This window comes from Crocodylus porosus, unplaced genomic scaffold, assembly GCF_001723895.1.
Source record: "Crocodylus porosus isolate Cpor-Errol unplaced genomic scaffold, CroPor_comp1, whole genome shotgun sequence".
Lineage (NCBI taxonomy): Eukaryota > Metazoa > Chordata > Crocodylia > Crocodylidae > Crocodylus > Crocodylus porosus.
The window spans coordinates 59002436-59022740 of record NW_017728947.1 but is presented as its reverse complement, the minus strand read 5'-3'; the positions used below and the strand labels follow the sequence as shown (position 1 = coordinate 59022740).

At 41.9% G+C, this 20305-nt stretch overlaps 1 protein-coding gene across 1 annotated transcript in view; it reads left to right on the top strand.

Moving 5' to 3' along the window:
* Positions 1-20305, top strand: part of RYR3 (ryanodine receptor 3) — a 537566-nt gene that overhangs the window by 362264 nt on the left and 154997 nt on the right. The window contains exons 48-53 of the mRNA XM_019551798.1: positions 1211-1431; positions 7682-7772; positions 9420-9560; positions 15038-15201; positions 16144-16222; positions 18511-18600. Of these exons, the coding sequence (XP_019407343.1) occupies positions 1211-1431; positions 7682-7772; positions 9420-9560; positions 15038-15201; positions 16144-16222; positions 18511-18600 (786 nt within the window). The remainder of the gene's footprint in view (positions 1-1210; positions 1432-7681; positions 7773-9419; positions 9561-15037; positions 15202-16143; positions 16223-18510; positions 18601-20305) is intronic.

The following is a 20305-nucleotide window of genomic DNA, read 5'->3' as shown; positions in this document are numbered from 1 at the left end:
TTCTCCCCACCTGCTGCTCTGTCAGCAACAGAAATCACAGAGAATCACAGAGAAGCGCAGCTGCAAATGACCTCCAGGCTAGGCTGGGGACACCAGGAGGCCAGGATCTGGAGCCCAACTGCTGAGTGCCAACAGGGGCAGGCTAGGCACTGGCATCTCCCCAGAGCCTCGGTGAAGGCTGGGAGCACCTACCTGCCTGGATTTGCTGCAGATAAATGCTGGGAAGGGGAGGGGTGCAGGGCAGAAGTACTTGGGGCCAGGCTGGGTATGGACTGCTCATTCTGCCTGCCCTGCTCTTCTGCCACTGCTGTCTTCCAAGGGACTCAATCCTTCTGTCTATGAAATTCCCCTGCCCTGCTTAAGGACGTGGTATAATGATAGAAAAATACAGAGATACAGACACTCCTTCCCCTGTCCCCCTCCCACTCCCCTCCCCCGCTGTGGCTGACAGCTTGGAGCAGCAGAGTAAGCCAAGTTCCAGCATACTTCCATGGAAGGGGGAAGCCCACTAAGTCATCTGGGATGCCAGTGGAATGCAACGTATCTTAATTCATAATGGGATCTTGTACAGACATTCAAAGCAGTGCTCTAACCTAAAGTGCTTTAGTCTGACACCACATTTGTTCAGGGTTAACTTAGAGTGAGATTCACCATGGTTAAAGCACTCTGTGCCATGGACGTCTGGCCAGTCATGGCTATAGAGCACTTTCTGCATACTTAACGTGTGATAAGTGTAACTTTTGTACCTAACTTAAAAGCTGCATTTCAGGCCTTCCACAGTGGTATTCTAAAATATACTTCGTTGATATGGAGTGATTGCTATTACACACAGTTCTGACCAAGAAATAACCAACACCACATGTTCACAGATTATTTTTATTTTCATCAAGTATTGCCTATGCTGGGAATGACCACATCAATAAACACATTAATAGTGCTTTTCAGCACAAGTGTATACCTATTAAGAGGCAATTGAGACCTGTATCTTTTTGTTGATTTTTAGTATTTCAGAAACATTCTGAAAGAGAATATTGAGAAACAATGCAAGTTGAAGAACATTTTTGCCCCCAAATTACCCAATACATTTCTTTAACTTGATAGATTTGCAGTTTATACACTATTAAATCTTTAAGGAATATTTCATCTCTTATATTGCAGCATTCTTATTTAATCTGGTTCGGCTAAACAGTTGCATATTCTTTTTATACAGGTTTCTCTGAGTACCACAGAGGCAGCTCTTGCACTAAATAGATACATTTGCTCAGCTGTATTTCCATTACTGAAAAGGTGTGCTCCCCTCTTTTCTGGAACGGAGCATTATGCCTCTCTAATTGATTCCACACTTCATACAATATATAGACTCTCCAAGGGACGCTCCCTTACTAAAGCCCAAAGAGATACCATTGAAGAATGTCTACTTGCTGTTTGTCAGTAAGTATGATACCTGTAAGCAAGCTGATTATTCTTGCAATGTATATTAATGACCATGCACAACTTATTTCTCTTTGGATCATATAGATTGGGAAGACCTTACTGTGATATGAAACATATAACTTAAAGTAACATAGAAAGTATTTTAAAAAAAAGAAAATGCTTAGTCTCTATTGTATATTACATAGGATCTTTATATTACATAGGATCTCGAGCATCTTACACTTGCTGTTTCTTTGCTGTGGGTGACAGAGATACACCATAACTAAGGACTTATTCAAATTGCAGTTTTGCAGAAATTGCAAAATTGGGCATTCTCTTCAAAATCTGCAGGAAAAAAACTTACTAAAAATAAAATGCTGCCTCCCCAGTGGGAGCCAGCAATCCTCCCAGCTGTCTAACCTGGCATGAATGGGGCTGCCAGCATGAAAACGAGCAGGCAAGATGATGGCCGCAGCCACCCTTCACTGCTGATTGGCTGAGAGGGCTGCCTGTCATATGGCACTGCCCCCTCCACCAATCAGGTGTGAGGGGCAGGGCCATGTGATAGACAGCCCTCAACCAAGCAAAAGTAAGGTGTGGGGCCATAGTATAGACAGCCGTTTCCACCAAGCAGCAGCAAGGGGTGGGGCCTCCAGGATCCTTGGCCAGTCAGAGGCATTGGGCAGAGGGGGGCCACCACAACAAGCCCATGAAAATGACTGTAGGGTCTTCAATCTGCCCACATAATCTGCCAGCCCCTATCTCGAATTGGGTAGACCCTTAACCATAACTTTTTATTTTTTATAAACACAATGTAGCAATAATGGTTCTGTTTAGATGTTTGTGGTTTGTGTGGAGGGAGTTGAGGGAGGGGAAAATAATTAGCTCTGATACTCATTTATTTCTAGAGTACGTAATAAACATTTAATTTCTACATAGTTCATACCTTTGTAGGTCAGTCCTCAAAGCTTAATCTGGGCACATTTAAGGCTCTATTTCCACAAGGGAATGATGAAATTTCTCAAACTAACTTGACTTGCATATATTTTGTTTTGTCTATTATAGCCTGAAAGTCTCCTTGAATTAATGGCAGCATGTTTGTTGTGACAGTCACACGTTTTTCTGTCGTTGTGCTCTGTAACAAAAAATGCAAGTCTCCCAATATCAAACTTCATAGATTTCATAGACATTAAGGCTGGAAGGGACCTCACAAGATCATTGGGTCCAGCCCCAGGCTCAAGGGGCAGGAAATCAGCTGTGGTCAAAGGATCCCAGCAAGATAGGCATCCAAATATCTCTTGAAAGTGTCCAGAGTAGGTGCTTGCACCGCCTCTGGGGGGAATCTGTTCCAGGCCCTGGGCACTCAGACAGTAAAGAAGTTTTGTCATTATGTCCAGCCTAAAATGATCTTCCAGGAGTTTATGACCATTGGACCTTGTCTTCCCTTGGGGTGCCCTGGAGGACAGATGTTCTCCCAGTTCCTGATGTACTTATAGGCTGCCACCAAGTCACCCCTGAGCCTACACTTCTTCAAGCTGATGAGTCCCATGGCTCTCAGCCTCTCTTCATAAGGCCTGCTCTCTTGCCCTCTGGTCATGTGCATGGATGGCTCTCCTCTGGACTCTCTGAAGCTTCTCCACATCCTTTCTGAATTGCAGAGCCCAGAACTGGATGCAGTACTCCAGCTGCAGCCTCACCAAGGGCAAGTACAGCAGGAGGATGACTTCCTACGTCTTGCTTGAGATTAATTGGTAGATGCAAGCCAGAGTATTGTTCGCATTGCCAGCTGTGGTGTCATATTGGTGGCTTATGTTCATCTTGTGCTCAATCATGACCCCCAAGTCTCTTTCAGCCATGTTGCTAGCAAGTGTAGCACTGCCAAGCCTATAAGTGTGATGTGGGTTTTTCTCCAGAGATGGAGCACCTTGCATTTCTCTGTATTAAGTGCCATCAGGTTTTCTGAGAAGTATGGGAAATAAATGTGTGCTTGGATGTGTTTATTATTATTGTTTATTTTTAATTGATTCTAATCTCTATCCTGGAAGATTGAAGCATGAGTTATGTGTATATGTGAGCCTTGGCAGCGGATGCATGGAGCACACAGATCTACAAATTTTAAAAGACTGAGGAACGTTGAAATTGATCAGGCCATGTTTCTTTTTCTCATGCACTGCAGTACAGGTTTTCTTCATGATACATGCCTTATGAAGAAAAGTTTGTCCCTTGGCCCCTTGTTTTTCATGTACATTTTCATGAGTTTACAGCCTGTTTCCTTGGAGGGCCCAGGAGATGTGCTTCCTGCCTGGAGCCTGACTTCAAGATGTCACAGAGAGACTGCTAAATCTCATCCATCCTTTGGACAATTATCCCTTCCTATTTGTCCATACATGTACCAACGACACTACCAAGAATGACACTAAGCAGATCAAAGGTGACTATGAGGCTCTTGGGGATTAAGGAGCTTGGAATACAAGTTGTGTTCTCATTGATTCTTCCCTTGGAAGGCAAGGATCCAGGCAGAGACCATTATGTCCTGAAAGTGGAAATGTGGCTAAGATGGTGGTGTCAACGGACAGATGTTCTTGGGTGGAGGACTCCTATGAAGAGATGTGAGATCCATCTGATGAGAATGGAAAGAAGCATCTTTGGGTGTTGTCTGGTTAACCTAGTAAGGAGGGCTTTAAACTAGGTTACATGGGTGATGATGATCAAACCCCTCTAGCAACAAAGTACACAGTCCAAAAGGGAAAAGACACAAAGAAGCAACCTAACTCTGGGAAAGTGTCATAGAGCTACAGGATTGCAGCGAATGGTGCAAAAGGGAGGTCAAAGTGCAAGGTATGTCTGATGCCCATTTACAAATCTGAAGTATGAGGAATAAACAAAATAAACTGGAAATTGCACCCTGTGAAAAGAACAGTGATCTGGCTGGCATCACTGAGACATGGTGGGGCCGCTGGTATGACTGGAAGGTCAACATTGAGGGTTACACTCTGTTTCAGGACACGATTGAGAGAAGGTGGTGGTGTTGCCTTGTATGTCAAAAACACGTGCACAGCAAAGAAGAATGCATTTGGATTAAGATGAAAAGTGAAAGATGCAGCACCAATATAATGATGGGGCTTTATTGTAGACTGCCAAATCAGGAAGGGAGGTGGATGAGGAAGGCTTCAAATAGGTGACAGATCTATCTAAAAACTATGGGAGACTTCAATTTTCCAGACATTTGGTAGAAGAACAATGCCAAGCTAGTTCCTAACTTGTGTGGAGGACACAACTAGGGAAAGTGGAGGATACAGCTAAGGTCATCTATCTGGGATCTTGTCTTGACCAACAGGGAAGAATTGGTGGAGCATGTGAAGGTGATGGATAACTTCAGAGGAAGCAATTATGATATGATAGAATGCCAGATCCTGAGGCAGGGAAGTCATAAGCTCAGCAAAATTAGAATGCTAGAGTTCAAAAAGATGGATTTCATCCAACTCCAAGTTTATAGGCATGGTGTCATGAGAAGATAGATTGAAAGATAAAGGCATCCAGGAGGTCTGGGAGCTTCTAAATGGCACAGTATTGGAAGCCCAACAAGAAACTGTCCCGATGTAATGGAAGCACAAGAAGAATGGCAAGAGACCAATGTGGCTGCACAAGGAGCTTTTAAAATGCCTCAGATGCAAAAGGAAAGCAAATAGGCAATGGAAGAATGGGCTGCATTTCCTGGTCTGCTGCAAGGAAGCATATCAGGAAATAGGAAGAACCTGCAGACACAAAATCAGGAAGGCAAAGATAAAGAATGAGCTGCACCTGCAAAGAAGGGTAAGGACAACAAGAAGAGGTTCTATAAGTATGTTTCCCAGAAAAGAAGGACCAAGGAATCTGCGGGTCTTTTAACAAGTCGTGGGGAATTCCTCACAAAGAAGGCAGATTTACTTAACAGCTGCTTTGCCTCAGTCTTCACAAAAAAGCTGCAGCCAGACACCTAACAAAGATTATCTGGATAAAGAAAGGAGCAAGCTGAGGGAGGAAATAAGAGATGGAGAGCTTTTGTTGGGTCTGAATGAATTTAAGTCAGCAAGGTTGAATGAACTTCATTCCAGGATACTGAAGGAACTTTTAAGAGGAGCCCTTGGCAATGATCTTCATGAAGTCATGGGTCCAGGACCAGGTGCCCCTCTTTTAAAATGGCAAAAAATAGGTCCCAGGGAACTACAGACAGGATAGCTTTACCTCAATACCTGGAGCACATCCTACAGAGAGCCATTTGCAAGCATCTGGAGGAGGAAAGGCTGATCACAGGCAGCCAGCATGGATTTATGAAAAACAAATCGTGTCACTGTAGCAAACTTGATCTTTCTCCTTTGACAAAGTAACTACTTGAGTAAATGAAGGGAATGCTGTGGATATTGTGTACCTGGACTTCAGCAAGGCTTTTGACAAGGTCCCACATTACCTTATTATAATTGGAGAAATATGGGCTAGATAAAACTACCTTAAGGTGGAAAGATAACTGGCTTAATAGCAGCAAGCAAAGGGTAATTAGTAATGGGTCCATGTCACAATGGCATGCTGTTTCAGTTGGCATCCCAGAGGAGTCTGTCATGGGCTCGATGCTGTGCAAGTTGTTTCTTAATGATTTGGATGCTGGCATAGAAAGCTTCTTGAGCAATTCTGAAGAGGACACAGAACTAGGAAGGATTGTGAACCTGTTGGAGGATGTGAGCATGATTCAGAAGGATTTCAACAGGTTGGAAAGTTGAGCTAAACAAATGATGTTCAGTGCTGACAAATATAAGGTGCTATACCTTGGGAGAAATTGGAGAGGGGCCAGAGGCAGGCAGCAAAGGTGATGAAGGGCTTGGAAAGCATTTGAGGAGAGGAGGAAGGAACTAGGTATGTTCAGCTTGTGGAAAAGGCACTTAAAAGAGGACATGTTAGAATAGTGAGGCAGTGGAATAGATTACCTAGTGAAGTTGTGGACTATCCATCACTGACAGTGTTCAAGAAGAGGTTGAACAGTCACTGGTCAGGGATGATCTAGCTGTAGCTATGCCTATTTTCTACCCTGGGTATTTCCCATGCTTCTGGGCTTTTCTGGTTGCCTCTGCCCCCCACCCCAATCAACTCCACTCCCCTTGCCTTCCCTTCCCTTCCCTTCCCTTCCCTTCCCTTCCCTTTCTGTTTCATGTGTCATAGTGCTTTTAAGCCACCCTCAAATGCATTGGGTGTTGGCTACAGCCAAGGCTGGGGACTTTGGCTGGGCTATGCCAATACTCCTGTTGAGACCAAAGCTGGAGGTTCTGACTAGAGGGTCTTTCCCCCCCCACTCAGGTTCAGACTGATTGCCATATCTGGGGTCAGGAAGGAATTTTACCTGTGGTCAGAGTGGTACAGACTGGGGGGCAGGGGTTGCCTTCCTATGTACTTGCGGCCCTCTACCTGAGATATCTTGAGCATACATTGACATTTCATAGAAGCAGAATATTGGCTGCCATGGTTCTTCTGATTTACCTGTGACAGTTTGGGGTGTAAGGTCTGCATTGGGTAGGGTTAAAAGTAGTCTTATTCAGAGTTTAGATTATGGTTTCTATAGGATGATTTGGATGGGGTGATCCTGCCTCAGGCAGGATTTTGGACTAGATGACTTTGGGAGGTCCCTTCCAGCTCTACTTCTCTATAACTGAACTATGGCTGACTGATTTCTAGGATTTGGCACTTTGAAATTAACAATGGAAAAATGTTAAGATGTTGACAAAGGGATGCTTGTAGTGGTTTCAAAAGGGGAGATGGAGTTGTTCCTTCACAGCACTAATTCACCTTTGTCTCAGGATAATATTCTGTCTTTTTAGCTTAGATTTTTCCACTGTAATTTGCTGTTTTCCCATAAAGATCCCCTTCCTTTGTGCTACATTATAATAAGGTGCTGTATGGGTGTCTGGAAGAAAAAAAGTGAAAAGATGCTGCATGGATGCATGAGAAACAGAACTAGTCTGCCTGCTCATTGCATCCTCCTATGCATAGTCCAGATACAGGAAGATCCTTGTGCTCGTGTCTTATCACACGCCTAAATAATCTTAATTTTCTCACAAAGGGTTTTCATTCTACATGACTGAATTGATTTTACACGCTGCCTGTTTTCTATGCACAGCTGATTTGTTGTTTCGCAGAACCCCTTCAATGAGTGACTTGAATTCCAAAAGAGACTATAATTGTTTTGCAATTACATTGAAATGTGCATGTCACTAAATGAGTAATTTATTTTTTTTAATTACAGCCACTTACGTCCTTCTATGCTACAGCAACTATTGAGACGGCTAGTTTTTGATGTACCCTTACTTAATGAATACTGTAAAATGCCACTCAAGGTAAACATTGCTCTAATTATTATATGTGCATTCAACAGAAAATATATTCTAAAAAGCAACGTCAGCAGCACCTTTTAGAAGAGGTGAAGGCAGGCAACATAAAACAACATTAAATTTTCCCTAACCAATGTGGATTTATTTGTATTTTTTAATAGTTGAAATAAAAAACAGATAAATGCATTGTCAGATGTCTCCCTTGTGAAGAGTATGTTGAACGTTGATCATGTGAATTTTCTTGACAAACAGTTACCTTTTCCATTTCTCCTATTGAAATGAAAATAGCGGATTATATCCCAGTTTCCCGAAGAACTCTAGGGAGAATACATATGCCAATAATGTGTTTGTTTGTTAAAGTGTGCACATGTGATACAGGCAAAAAGGATGATTTAGGACAAAGTGTTTGAGGTGAAGGAAACTTTTGAGTAATGCCTACCACGGGTCTAATATTCTGCCCCATCACATGAAACTGACAACTACAGAGCTAGTAGGACATTTTCTTCCTGGTTGCCCACCAGCTTGCATGCCTGTTGGTTTGTTTTTACAGAGATAGGAGTATGCAGTACCTAAAGCCTGGGTTTTAACCCATGCTGGGGATCCTAAGTTATCTGGTTCTTTGCTGCAGAAAGCCAGGGTTCCTAGGGTTCTCTCATCCCCACAAAAATGGAGCAACTATTGATGAAGGCAATGGAGCCATCTCAGTTCTATTTCAGAAAGTCACAAAGAAATATCAAGTTAATCTTTCAAAATGAAATGTCAGAGTTTTCATTCTACAGGGAAATTCATAATTTCAGGGTTTTATTTTGATGATAAAGTTTGTTGGTGTTTTGAGAGAGCAGGATGAGGGTTGGTTGATTTTTTTTTGCTTTTGTTGTTTTTTGAGATTTAGAACTGTCTATGAAACAGAAGTTCTGGTTTCTAATTAATATGTTCTACTAGTAAGCCCATGAGATGGAATTATAGCCCATCACATAGATGGTTATAATCATTTAAGCCCTTGCCAGTATGTTATATATTTTCTTTATAACTTCTGTGCCATGCATTTTCATGGACACCATATAGTATAGCTGATCAGACATAGCTAGTCCTAGAAAACAGTGAAGCATGAATTGTTTTATCATATTTCTCATCTCTTTTAGGTAAGATGGAGAACACCTCAATGTACTTTGCAGTTGCTCAATTTAGTTAAGAATTTCTAAATAGTGAGAAGTCAGAGCAAAATTAAGTGAAAAGAAGACCCCTTTGTCAAAAGCGATGCAATTATTTTATGCAATTCTTTTTTTCTCCACCCAAACGTAAATTTCATTGTGTAAATTTACACAATATGATATTTTATTATTTGGGCTAATTTGAATATGCTGTCACAAATTTGTGGTCATCTAGAAATTTTGTCACCCTTCTTCTCCCTATGACTCATTAGAACTTGAAAGCAACAGCAAGAGTACAACTCCTGTACTTCTAAGGAGCACAGACCCTGGTTGTTTTAGCTAAAAAGAAGAATCTCTGTTAGCTGGAAGGATTGTAACATACAGTTGGTTCTCATCATTTCCAGTAGATGGTAGTGGTTCTGATCCTATCTGACCAATTAGTGAATAGCATTCAGAAGAAATAGATGGATTTTATAACGATATTTTCTTGTAAACTGTACAGCTTCTAACGAATCACTATGAACAATGCTGGAAATATTACTGCCTCCCGTCAGGAATGGGAAGTTATGGAATTGCAGCAGAAGAAGAGTTGCATTTGACTGAGAAACTTTTCTGGGGAATTTTTGATTCCCTCTCTCATAAGGTAAAGATTGTAATTCCTGTTAAAATTGAGATAAACATTGAAAACATGACTGTAATAATAGCTGATACAAACCACAGAAAGTACCTATTTTAACTCTGCTTTTACTTAATACAGTAGATACGGCAATGAATGCTTCTATCCGAAGTAATAATTGACTGAATGCTTGATAAATCCACTATTATAAATCCACTATTATAAATTCTCTTCAGCTAAACATAGGGATAGAGATCTTTTGTTTAATGTACAGCAATATCCTCCTGCAAAATTTGGCCAGATGATTTGTTCTTGTCAGAAACCAATGCTACCTTTTTCTCCAGCTTACCTCTACTAAACATTTTTTTAAATATTTTTGCAATTTTACAATAAAGTTATCTCTAAAACATTACTACATTATGTTGTCATCGATATGATATAAAATGGTATGTTAACATTAAATATGAAGGGGGACATGTTGCAATATATATATTGGAGATCAAAAACTTATGCATCAATCATAACATAAATGGAATTTAATAGGATACAACTGAACTTTGCAAAGCATGGAAGCAAATAATGACAGCCATGGAAACCTTTTATCATTATCTCCTTTTTTCAAGCAAAAAGGGTGTATCTTTATACTATGCTAGTTATAATATGTCTCAGAGACTACGAAGCCCCTTTCTGGAAAGCAAACATTTTTCTTCTCTGATATTTTACAGTGTCATCTGGTGGTCAGGATTGTGGTGAGGACAGAAAAACAAAGAGTATTTTTTTGATATGCCAACAGCCACCCTCACTGGTTGAAGTGGGTTGGACTCAGAAATCCAGCAGAAGCCACTGACCATGAAATCTGATGAAAGAAAAATCAAAGTTGGCATTCTGCCCATGCTCTGAGGATGGGTGCCATCAGTACAGCTACTTCTGTAATAGTGCTAAGACATCCTGGTGATGTCTCAGTGCTATGGTTCAGAGCATACAATCTAAAAAGGGGTGACTCTTTTGCAACCTAATCAAACTTACAGTGTTCTAAATTCCAGTCCAGCAAACTAGCATTCATAGGTCTGGTTTGCTGTTCACTCAGCCTCCGTTTCACTGTTTAAGGGAACATGTTCAGAAAGCAGTAGTCTCAGTGTGGTAGGGAATTCTCCAACCCTTGTTTACAATATTGATCTTAGTAATATTTATTTCCATTGCCTTTGCACCAGTACAGCATCACAATGCTAACAATGCTGGAAAAATCTAATAAGATCATCTGTCAACAACTTTATCTTTACCTTGTTTCAAATAAGTGTTGTTGACATGCCAGCTCAAACACTGATGTCTAGGTGTTATTAATACTCCAACCATTACTGTCATTCATGATAGTGTAACGTAAGAAGGCTTCTCTAAAGTCACTGGCATCTTCCTTCCTTCTATTCTGAAAACAGGTATTTATGGGTTTGAAATGTTTCATGCTCTCCATATATTTGGCTGCTCTCTATTTGACTGATCTTTCTTCCATTATACCAAGTTTTTCAGGCCAAGCAAGTATAGAAAAATCTTTAACACTTCCACTTATAGATTTCTCAGAGTGCGTGTTTACAATATATTTGTCATTTGTCATACCAACATCAAAAATTGTCCATGAATTTCAAAACTGTACTTTTCAGCTTCATCTTAGCACTTATTAATACAGGGGACAGACAAAATATGACCCGCGGGCCAGATGCAGCCCACCAAGCCATTCTATCCAGCCCACGGGGCCCCTAAAAAATTTAGTAAATTAATATTTATTTGCTCCTGGCTGCCTGTCAAAGGTGACAGAAGACAGGGGTAGTAGGACCCAGGGGGAGCTGGCAGAACTGAGCAGCCCAGCACCACTCAACTCCCACCCATTTCCCCTCATACTACTCCAGCACCACATGGCCCTGGGTTGCATCGCCAGACTGGGGAGCCCAGGCTGCACCAGTACCCAGGGCCAGAAGCAGAAGCAGGGGGTGTAAGCAGGGGCAGAAACTCTGTGTGTGTGTGTGTGTGTGTGTGTGTGTGTGTGTGTGTGTGTGTGTAGGCAGGGACAGAAGGAGGGTATGTTTGTAGGGTGATTCCCACATGCACACCCCATCATATACATGCACCCACACCCTCTTCACACTGCCATAAATGCAGACCACCACACCCCCTCAGACACCCCAGCAACCCTCTTCCCACACACACCTCTCACAAACCCCATACCAACCTACACCCCACATATCCACCCACATGCTCTCTCACCTCACACCCCCACACTAATCCACCCCTCACAGACACACCTACACCTTTCCCAACATCCCACATACCCACACACAGCCCCCCATGAACCTATACCAACCCCCCCACAACATGTAAGAGTAAGACTTCATTTTACGGTATTGTTCAATCACCTCTATGTACTCTACACAAACACATGTAAATCAGGACAAAAATACCTTTTGAAATCAAATTTATGAATACTGTAGATGTTTTCTTTTAGAATTTAATTTGGTAATTTTATGGTTCCAAGATGGCAAAACCCTTTGCTGAAAGGAGTACTTCTGGAGGAAAGGGGAGGGACTTCTAGTGGCAAAGGTCAGGGGTTAGGGGGAGGAACTTCCAGTCACAAGATGACAACCAGGGGGCAGGGAATCTGTCAAGGGGTGGGGCTACCCATGCAGCCCTCAACATCTTGCCCAAACTTGGTAAGCGGCCCTCTGCCCAAAATAATTTCCCACCCCTGCGTTAACAGTACTAATCTCCAATTTTCACAAGAGACACAAAGAAAAGACTTCTCACTACAGATAATTTGCCTGTAAGTTGGCCACATAAATTCCAAGCTCATTTGATGCCTAATAGCAAGGTGGTGGTCCATAGGGCTGTGCGAAATTTTGACAGTCATTTCATTTTGGAGATGTTTGAGCCCATTTCGGCGTCCGAAACACCAAATCTGAAATGAAATGGAAGGCTCTAAAACATCTCCAAAACTAAACAAAACCATCTAAAACATTTCAGAAATGTTTTAGAATGCTTCAGAGTTGCCCCCGGAAAGTCTGGCACAGCCCCACAGCCCTCCTTTTAAAGTGCTAGGGGGCTGGGGCTGGGCAGGGCATCCATGAGGGCTTCTCCCATGGCTCCTCCTGCTGGAGCAGAGGCAGGCACAGCTGGAGGAGCCACAGGAGAAGCCCTGATGGCTGCCTTCCCCCATCCCCCACCTGGCCCTAGCCTCCTGGCACTTTAAAAGAAAAAAAAGAGCCCCACACTCACTGGCTGCAGCAGCAGCAATCAGAGCCTCTGAGGGCTCATGGCAGAGCCCCCCTGTGCTGTGCAGGGTAGTGGGGGGCAGTGGGGATCACCCCCCCCCCCACAATTGGCACTCACGTGGCAGCTGTCACATCACATGATGCAGTGTGGCTTGGCAGGGTGCTGCACACTGTCTGGGAGCTGGGGGCATCTGGGGCTAAGTGGTGCTGGGCTCCAACTGACTGCTGGAGCCGCCTCAGCTCTCAAACAGTCGTGGCGCCCTGCCAAGCCACGTTGCACCCAAGCAATGTGACAGCTGCTGTGTGGATGCCAAGCAAGGTGGATGATCCCTGCTGCCCCTCACTGCCCCACACTGCATGAAGGGGCTATGTCATGAGCTCGCAAGGGCCCCACTGCTGCTGCTGCAGCCTTTTTTTTTTTTTTTTTTTTGCTTTTTTTTGCTTTTTTTTAAGTGCCAGGGGGCTGGGGCTGGGGCTGGGGCTGGGCAGGACAGCCATGGGGGCTTCTCCTGCAGCTCCTCTGGTTGTGCCTGCCTCTTCCCAGGCAGAGGGTGCTGCAAGAGAAGCCCCCATGGTTGCCCTGCCCAGTCCCAGCCTCCCAGCATTTAAAAAAAAGCCCTGCACTCACTGGATGTAGCTGCGGTAATCAGGGCCTCTGGGGGCTTATGGTAGAGCCTTCCCATGCAGCATGGGGCAGTGGGAGCAGCTGGGATTGCCCCCCCACACACACTTGGCACCCATGCCGCAGCTGTCACATTGCGCGGGTGCAGCACAGCTTGGAAGGGCACTGCACACTGTCTGGGAGCTGGTGCAGCTGCTGGAGCCTGGCACCACTCCACCCCAGTGGCCCCAGCTTCCATACAGCATGCAGCATTACATCTGCACCATGGGGCACCTGCCATGTGGGTGCCAGGAGTGGGTGGTGATCTCCACTGCCCCCAATTGCCATGCACTGCGTGGGGGTAGGGGCTCTGCCACAAGCCCTCAGAGGCCCCAGTTGCCACTGCTGCATCCAGTGAGTGCAGGGCTTTTTTCTTTTTTTTTTCTTTTTTTTAACATGCCAGGAGGCTGAGTCCAGGCAAGACAGCAACGGGGACTTCTTCTGTGGCTCCGTCTGCCCAGGGAGAAGCAGGCACAACCAGAGGAGTCCTGGGAGAACCTGCAGCCACCTGGCTGTGCCTGCCTCTCCCTGGCCAATCCAAATCTCCAAATCAGTGTTGAAATTCTGAGACAGACTTGACCAAATCGAAACGAAACAGTGATCCGAAACACCAAAATGAATCACTGTCCTCCGAAATGGCCAAATCTAAAAGCAAAATGAAAAATAGCTGTTTCACAAAGCCCTATACAAGTAGATGCCATGCTTATATTACCAAACACCAAAAGTTGTTAACAACAATACTCATATGGCAACTGATGAAAACATCAGTCAATTTTGCAGGAGTTTACAAAGGAAGATCAGAATCATTATTCCCACTTTACATCTAAGGAAATGAGCTCAAAGAAGTATAAAGTAATTTCCATAAAGTCATCCAGAAGTCAATGGTGACACTGGTCTACAAAGTCCCAATCAAGTGCTTTTTCCATTACAGCCAACTGCCTTAGAGTAGGTAACCACAAGTCACATGTCACATTGCTAGGGGTAGAATTATTACATGAAAGTAGCAAAAGGCTCTATCCTTAAAGCTGAAATAACTTGAATTAGAAGAGGGGATGTGCTAATTCAATTCTTGACTGGTACAAATTTAAAATTTTATGACTTGCCTCTATTTCAGAAGGCAATTTCCTTTGACCTATGCAATTTTAAGCAGAACTATGTTTAAAGGGAAGAAGGAGAAGAGTTGATGCTGCATTCTGCAATACCTATAGGGTTTGGAAATTCTGTAAGGTCTAAAGCAAGTTTTATAGATAAAGTTTTGTCTGAATAAACACAGTCAAAATTCTTTGACTTTGCCCGTACTTATCTCTCTTTGGTCCAGAGATGACTTAAGTTAGAATAAATACTTGTGGAAGAATTACATGCATTAACTCTGTTTTGAATAGAGCCTTAGAAATATAGTAGTTTCTGCAATGAAGAATGTTTTGTAAAACTATACCTTTGTTCTGGAATGAGTTTCTGTTTTGTGCTTGCTTTTTTAAAGTGTTTCCTTGTCTTCTAATACTGCTATTATATGGCTGCTTTATCTTCACTAACATTTTGCATGTTTTTCTATTGGACTTTCCAACCAGTTCCTATCTCTCCTGCAGAAGTATGATCCAGAGCTTTTCCGAATGGCCTTGCCTTGTCTAAGTGCTATAGCTGGGGCTTTGCCACCAGATTATTTGGACACCAGAATTAGAGCAACTTTGGAAAAGCAGACTTCACTGGACCCAGAGGGAAACTTTGATCCCAAACCTATCAACACAGTCAAGTGAGTCCTAGTAACACTAGAAACTTTGCCAAATATTTGCTAATGCCCATATCTCTATTTTTGGTGAAGTGAATAGGCTGGCAATGGACTTCTTAATGATATTAGAATTGTTCATAACTAATGTGGGAAATCACGCTCCTTCCTACCAATGCTGCAACATACCAGTAATGAATATGCCAATATTGTAACACTTTGGCTTTTACATTCTCAAACATTAAATATAATAAACACAATACATCTCTGAGGTAGGTAACTGAGTGTTATCAACACATAACAGCTGAATTAAATTCCATTGATTATGTATTCCAATAATACCTCCATTTTTTTCCATTACTTAGGGGGATAAACTATGTTTGTAGATAAGAAATAACTTAAGGCCACTAAACTCTCATCAATAAATGGTGTAATTAGCCTTTTGCCAGGTTTTGACAAAATCTTTATTCGGTGTGTAACTATCACCACTTCATATATCAAAGAAAATTAGCATATAGTATATGATGATTTAGTAATGATACTGCATTTTCAGAAATATGTGTTCTAATAATTTTATACACAAAAACTGAGCATCATTGTGTATGTCATTGTGTCCCATAACAAGGAAAATGAATTCATTTTTCAGTCAATCATCCTAGCTGTATGCTGTATTAACAACTGCCAAGGAAAAAAACCCTTAAGAAGTGGTTCTCTATGATTGCAGTTCTGTAACATTCCAGCATTCATGTATTTAAAGATACCCTTTAATATCACTATCCACTGGTTTTAGCTTGAGCTGTTCCTCGTAAATGGAAATCTAATTATAAAGCATGACTTTTTGTTGACATTTTGACTTGAAATATTTTCACTACTAGTTTCTCTTACTGCCTTTCATTCATACAGCTGGTTAGAATAAATAATGGTTAAATAACCATTTTGTTTTTGTTTTTTGTTTCTTTGTTTTGGCAGCCTCGCTCTCCCTGAGAAGTTAGAGTATATTGTTAGCAAGTATGCCGAACATTCACATGACAAATGGGCCTTTGACAAGGTAGGGATTATTATAAAACTGACAGTTGTCAGAAATAGGCAACTAAAGAACACTGAGGGTTGAATACTGGAAATCTGTCCAATTTATCTAGGTGATAGACTTGGATCATCCTAGGACAGGAGAGGTATCACAAGCTTTTTCAGTTTCCAGGGTGGTGAGGAGAGGGAGAAGACCCTTACCTGCCTGAGCTCTTTTTACTTGAGCAGCAGACGCTACTGCTGTTGCTTTAATGACACAGGCAGCAATGCAGACTCCCCAGGGGCCCCTCTTGGTGCCTTGTTCACACACCACCTACTGGGACAGGTCTGAGACATCCATGGCAAAGTCCCCTGCGGGGGAAGGGTTTCATTCCCCTTCAGACACACTGCAGGGTGTGGTGCTGCCCTTGCTTGACTGCACCTGCCCATCTCCCTATGGCTAGCCTATGCAGGGCTCTGCATGATCCCCCCTTTGAGGGAGGGGGCAATATTTGCAGTCCTTCTAAGTGAGCTCTGGGGGTTGGTGCTCCACTTACCCCTCCTTAGTTATCCTACTGAATGGCATTTTCCAGAGGAGTCTTTGGAAGTCCAAGAAAGAAGCTTTTTCATCTTAAATTTGAGAAATATCACTTTTAAAGGGTTTTATTCATTTATTTATTTTGTTTAGTGACCATACTGGAAATATAATGCAAAGTTTGCTCTCTGTTGTTTTCTTTGCTAAAAGGGATACGTCTTCCAAACTACAGTATTCTGTGCCCGCCATTATTTTTTTCTTCCTGCTTAAATATGATCCAGATCCAATATACCTCCTTTAATTAATCAAACCGAAACTTTTCTGCCAGCATACCACAAGTAATGTGCAAATGAGAGAAGTCATCTAAGGAGTGGAAATGGAGATTGTTTCAGTTTCAGGGACAAGACTATCCCATCCCTTAGTACACCTGCAGAGACTTCTCACTGAAGTTGTGGGAGAAAATTATGCTTAAGAGAAACATCTTTCTCTTACTCTGGATTTCACACATACTGGAGTCTGCTAGCCTTGCACACCATTATTCAATTTGAGTACATAACAATTGTGTCCAAAGGCTTCCAACTGAATGCTTCTGGATACAAAGGGGCTGTTTTTAGATGATATATTTAGGTTGCATTGGTATAGCAGAATTGCTTTAAAAAAAAAGTTCCCTAAAAATGGTGAGATAGCTCCTGCTTATTTGGAAAATAGACAGCTGGTAGGAGAAAATGTTTTGGCTTTGAATTGGGAACAACAGATTGAAAGGAGACTGAAATCTGGTAAGTCTGAAAATTACATTTACTACCTAAGTTTTGATTCATGTGCTTGTCACTCTTTTGAGAAAACTAAGGCTTACAAAGCTACATATAGTGATGCTTGGGATTTATGAATTCAGATAGTACTTCATCAATTCAGAATGGTGCCTGAAAAGCAAGGCAGACCTGATGGAATAAATGGACTTACACCCACTACCATGTGGCCTAGCACTTTTTAAATTTTGTTGTCGGTTTGTAGTCCATTTGATATTTCAACACGCTTATTCAGTTTAAAACTTTATCTTAAACCTGAATGTTGTTGGGTTATTTTGTTTGTTTATTTGTTTTTGCCAATATCAAGGGAGAAACGAAAAGCAAAGTAGGATGGAGTTAAACTTTGTTGCCAATCTTGATACTTTCAAAATGTGCTTTGATTTGTATTTATCAGCTCTGCACTTGCCACAGTGGGCATATGCCATGTAAATATTAAATCTATAGATAGTTTTCCAATAGATATTCCATCCATTGTTTGCAGCAGATAATCTGAGGATAGCGAACTCTCCCATTTAAAAACTAATTAGCTGGCAATTGAAATATTGGTAGTAGTCTGAATTTAGAATGCAAGCATATCAGGAGTAACACTAAAATCTATATGGTTTATTTTTTAAAACATCTGAAGAAATGACATAAAATTATTTCACTATTATCTGCTTATTAAATACAAATACTTGTAAAAGGGTGACCTATATTTAGAACATGCACATCTTGTAAGTTTTATGGTTAGATGGGAGAATTAATTAACATAACTATGGACACAAAGAAAAGGAAATGGAGAATGTCATTTAAGGCTTAAACCTGCAAAATGCTAGAAGGACAATGTGTGGCAAATCTTTGGGTAGAGATATTTTCCAGATCTAATACACAACTGTGTTTGGCTAGGTCTACAATCTTGTATCTTGCTTGTTGAAATGACTGGTTGATTTGCAGCTGTTCATCTGCAAATGCAGATTTCTGACACGAATAAAGTGTGCTTTATGTCTTCAGACTAACAGTGGATGGAAATATGGTGTTTCACTGGATGAAAACATGAAGACACACCCATTAATAAGGCCTTTCAAAACATTAACTGAGAAGGTAATGGAAGAAAGCTTGAACTGTGTTCTAATGTAAAGCAGTATGGTTCATATGCATCATTTTTTTAATCCTTATAGAGAGAAGAGAGACAAAAGTTATATATTTTATTTTAGATAATAACAAGAATTGTAGGTGAAACTATTTGTTTAAAGGTCTGTGCAGGAAGTTTAGATTCAATTTCCGTGCTCAGTCTCTACTTCTGTGAGTAATCTGATGCTGGGAATACCACAGATGCAATGCTGTTGGTGCTTTGTGAAACTAAGAATGTTTGATGGTAACTTCTGTAAGTAATACTGAAGATCTCTGAAAATAAATCACTTCTCACTTAAGGAAGGTGTCTGTCTACAAAGCTGTGGAGGGAATAAGAGGAAACTCCTCTGCTAAACTGATTTTTTTTTTATTTGTAGGTAAATTGTTTTGTGAGTTGCTTGACTAGGAATATCTCTTAGTGGTCAGAGAAAGGATTCTGTTGCCTGCTCTTTTACCAAGTACCGTTGTGACCCAGATAACATGTCTATTATCAAGGGTCTCCTATATATGTTATTTTCACCATTCAAAAAGTGGCAATTACAACTTGCAGTGGTGGAAAATGACTTGAGGTTTGTAAAGCAATTTCCTGTAAAAGAATTTTAATACCCAAAAGCTTGTCTATGTCTATCATGGCCAGGCAGTTGGTCCACAAGAATGCTTGCCTCTTGCATATTTCCTGAACCATCATGGCAACAGAATCATTTCAACACTACCAGGGAATTCTAACGCATTATAATTATTATTGTTGCATTATAGGAACACAGAACTAGAACAGCCCTCCTGGGCTATTGAGGTTCATCTCCTGCATCAAACTGTGTTATGAATAAAACAGTTTAACTATTATTCCATCTAATCCAGATTATACTGGTATATTTTAGTATTGATACAAATGTTACATCTGTCTGTACCCTTACAGTAAGTATAGATGTTACACCTAAGTGCTGACCTGTATACAAGTTCAGGAGGTTAGCTTGGGCAAAAAAATGTCTGCTTGATCTAACTTAGTTCGCTCATGTGTGGATCCTTCACTAAGTGCTGAACTGTTCAGATATTCAGGAAAGTTAGATCAAGTAAAAAATGGCCAGCCCAGTCTAACTTTAATTCACCTAAGATGTGAACTGCATAACTTAGTCCAACCTGTATCTGATCTAACCCAAATATATATACAAGTGCAACCCTGATCCACGATCTGTGGTACCAGATCTACAATCTCGCATCTTAAAGTGAGCAATGTTATTGTAGATCAGGTTCTGGGAATGTGTATACGCATTTGCTGCACAGCTTTGGAGCTGGGAAAACCCAGCCACTCACCCCAGCCCTGAGGCTGTGCTTTTCCTTCCCTCCTCTGCTCCCTGACAGCACTATCTTTAAGCCTTCAGTCTGCCCACCCCAGAACAGACACCATCTCCTCTGATCCCACCAGTCCACCCCTGAGGAACCAAAACTTTCCCCCTACCCCCACAAACCTACTAAACCCCCCTGGTCTTGCTCACACCCCTTGCAGATTGGCTAGAGTCTCTGATCCCACCAGCACTCCCCAGACCCTGCCAACAAAAAGGCAGGAAGGAGGACCCAGGAAACTATAGGCCGGTTAGTCTTACCTCAATCCTAGGCAAGCTGTTCGAGAAAATTATGCTGGCACACATCCAGGAGGGGCCAGCAGGGGACTGCATGC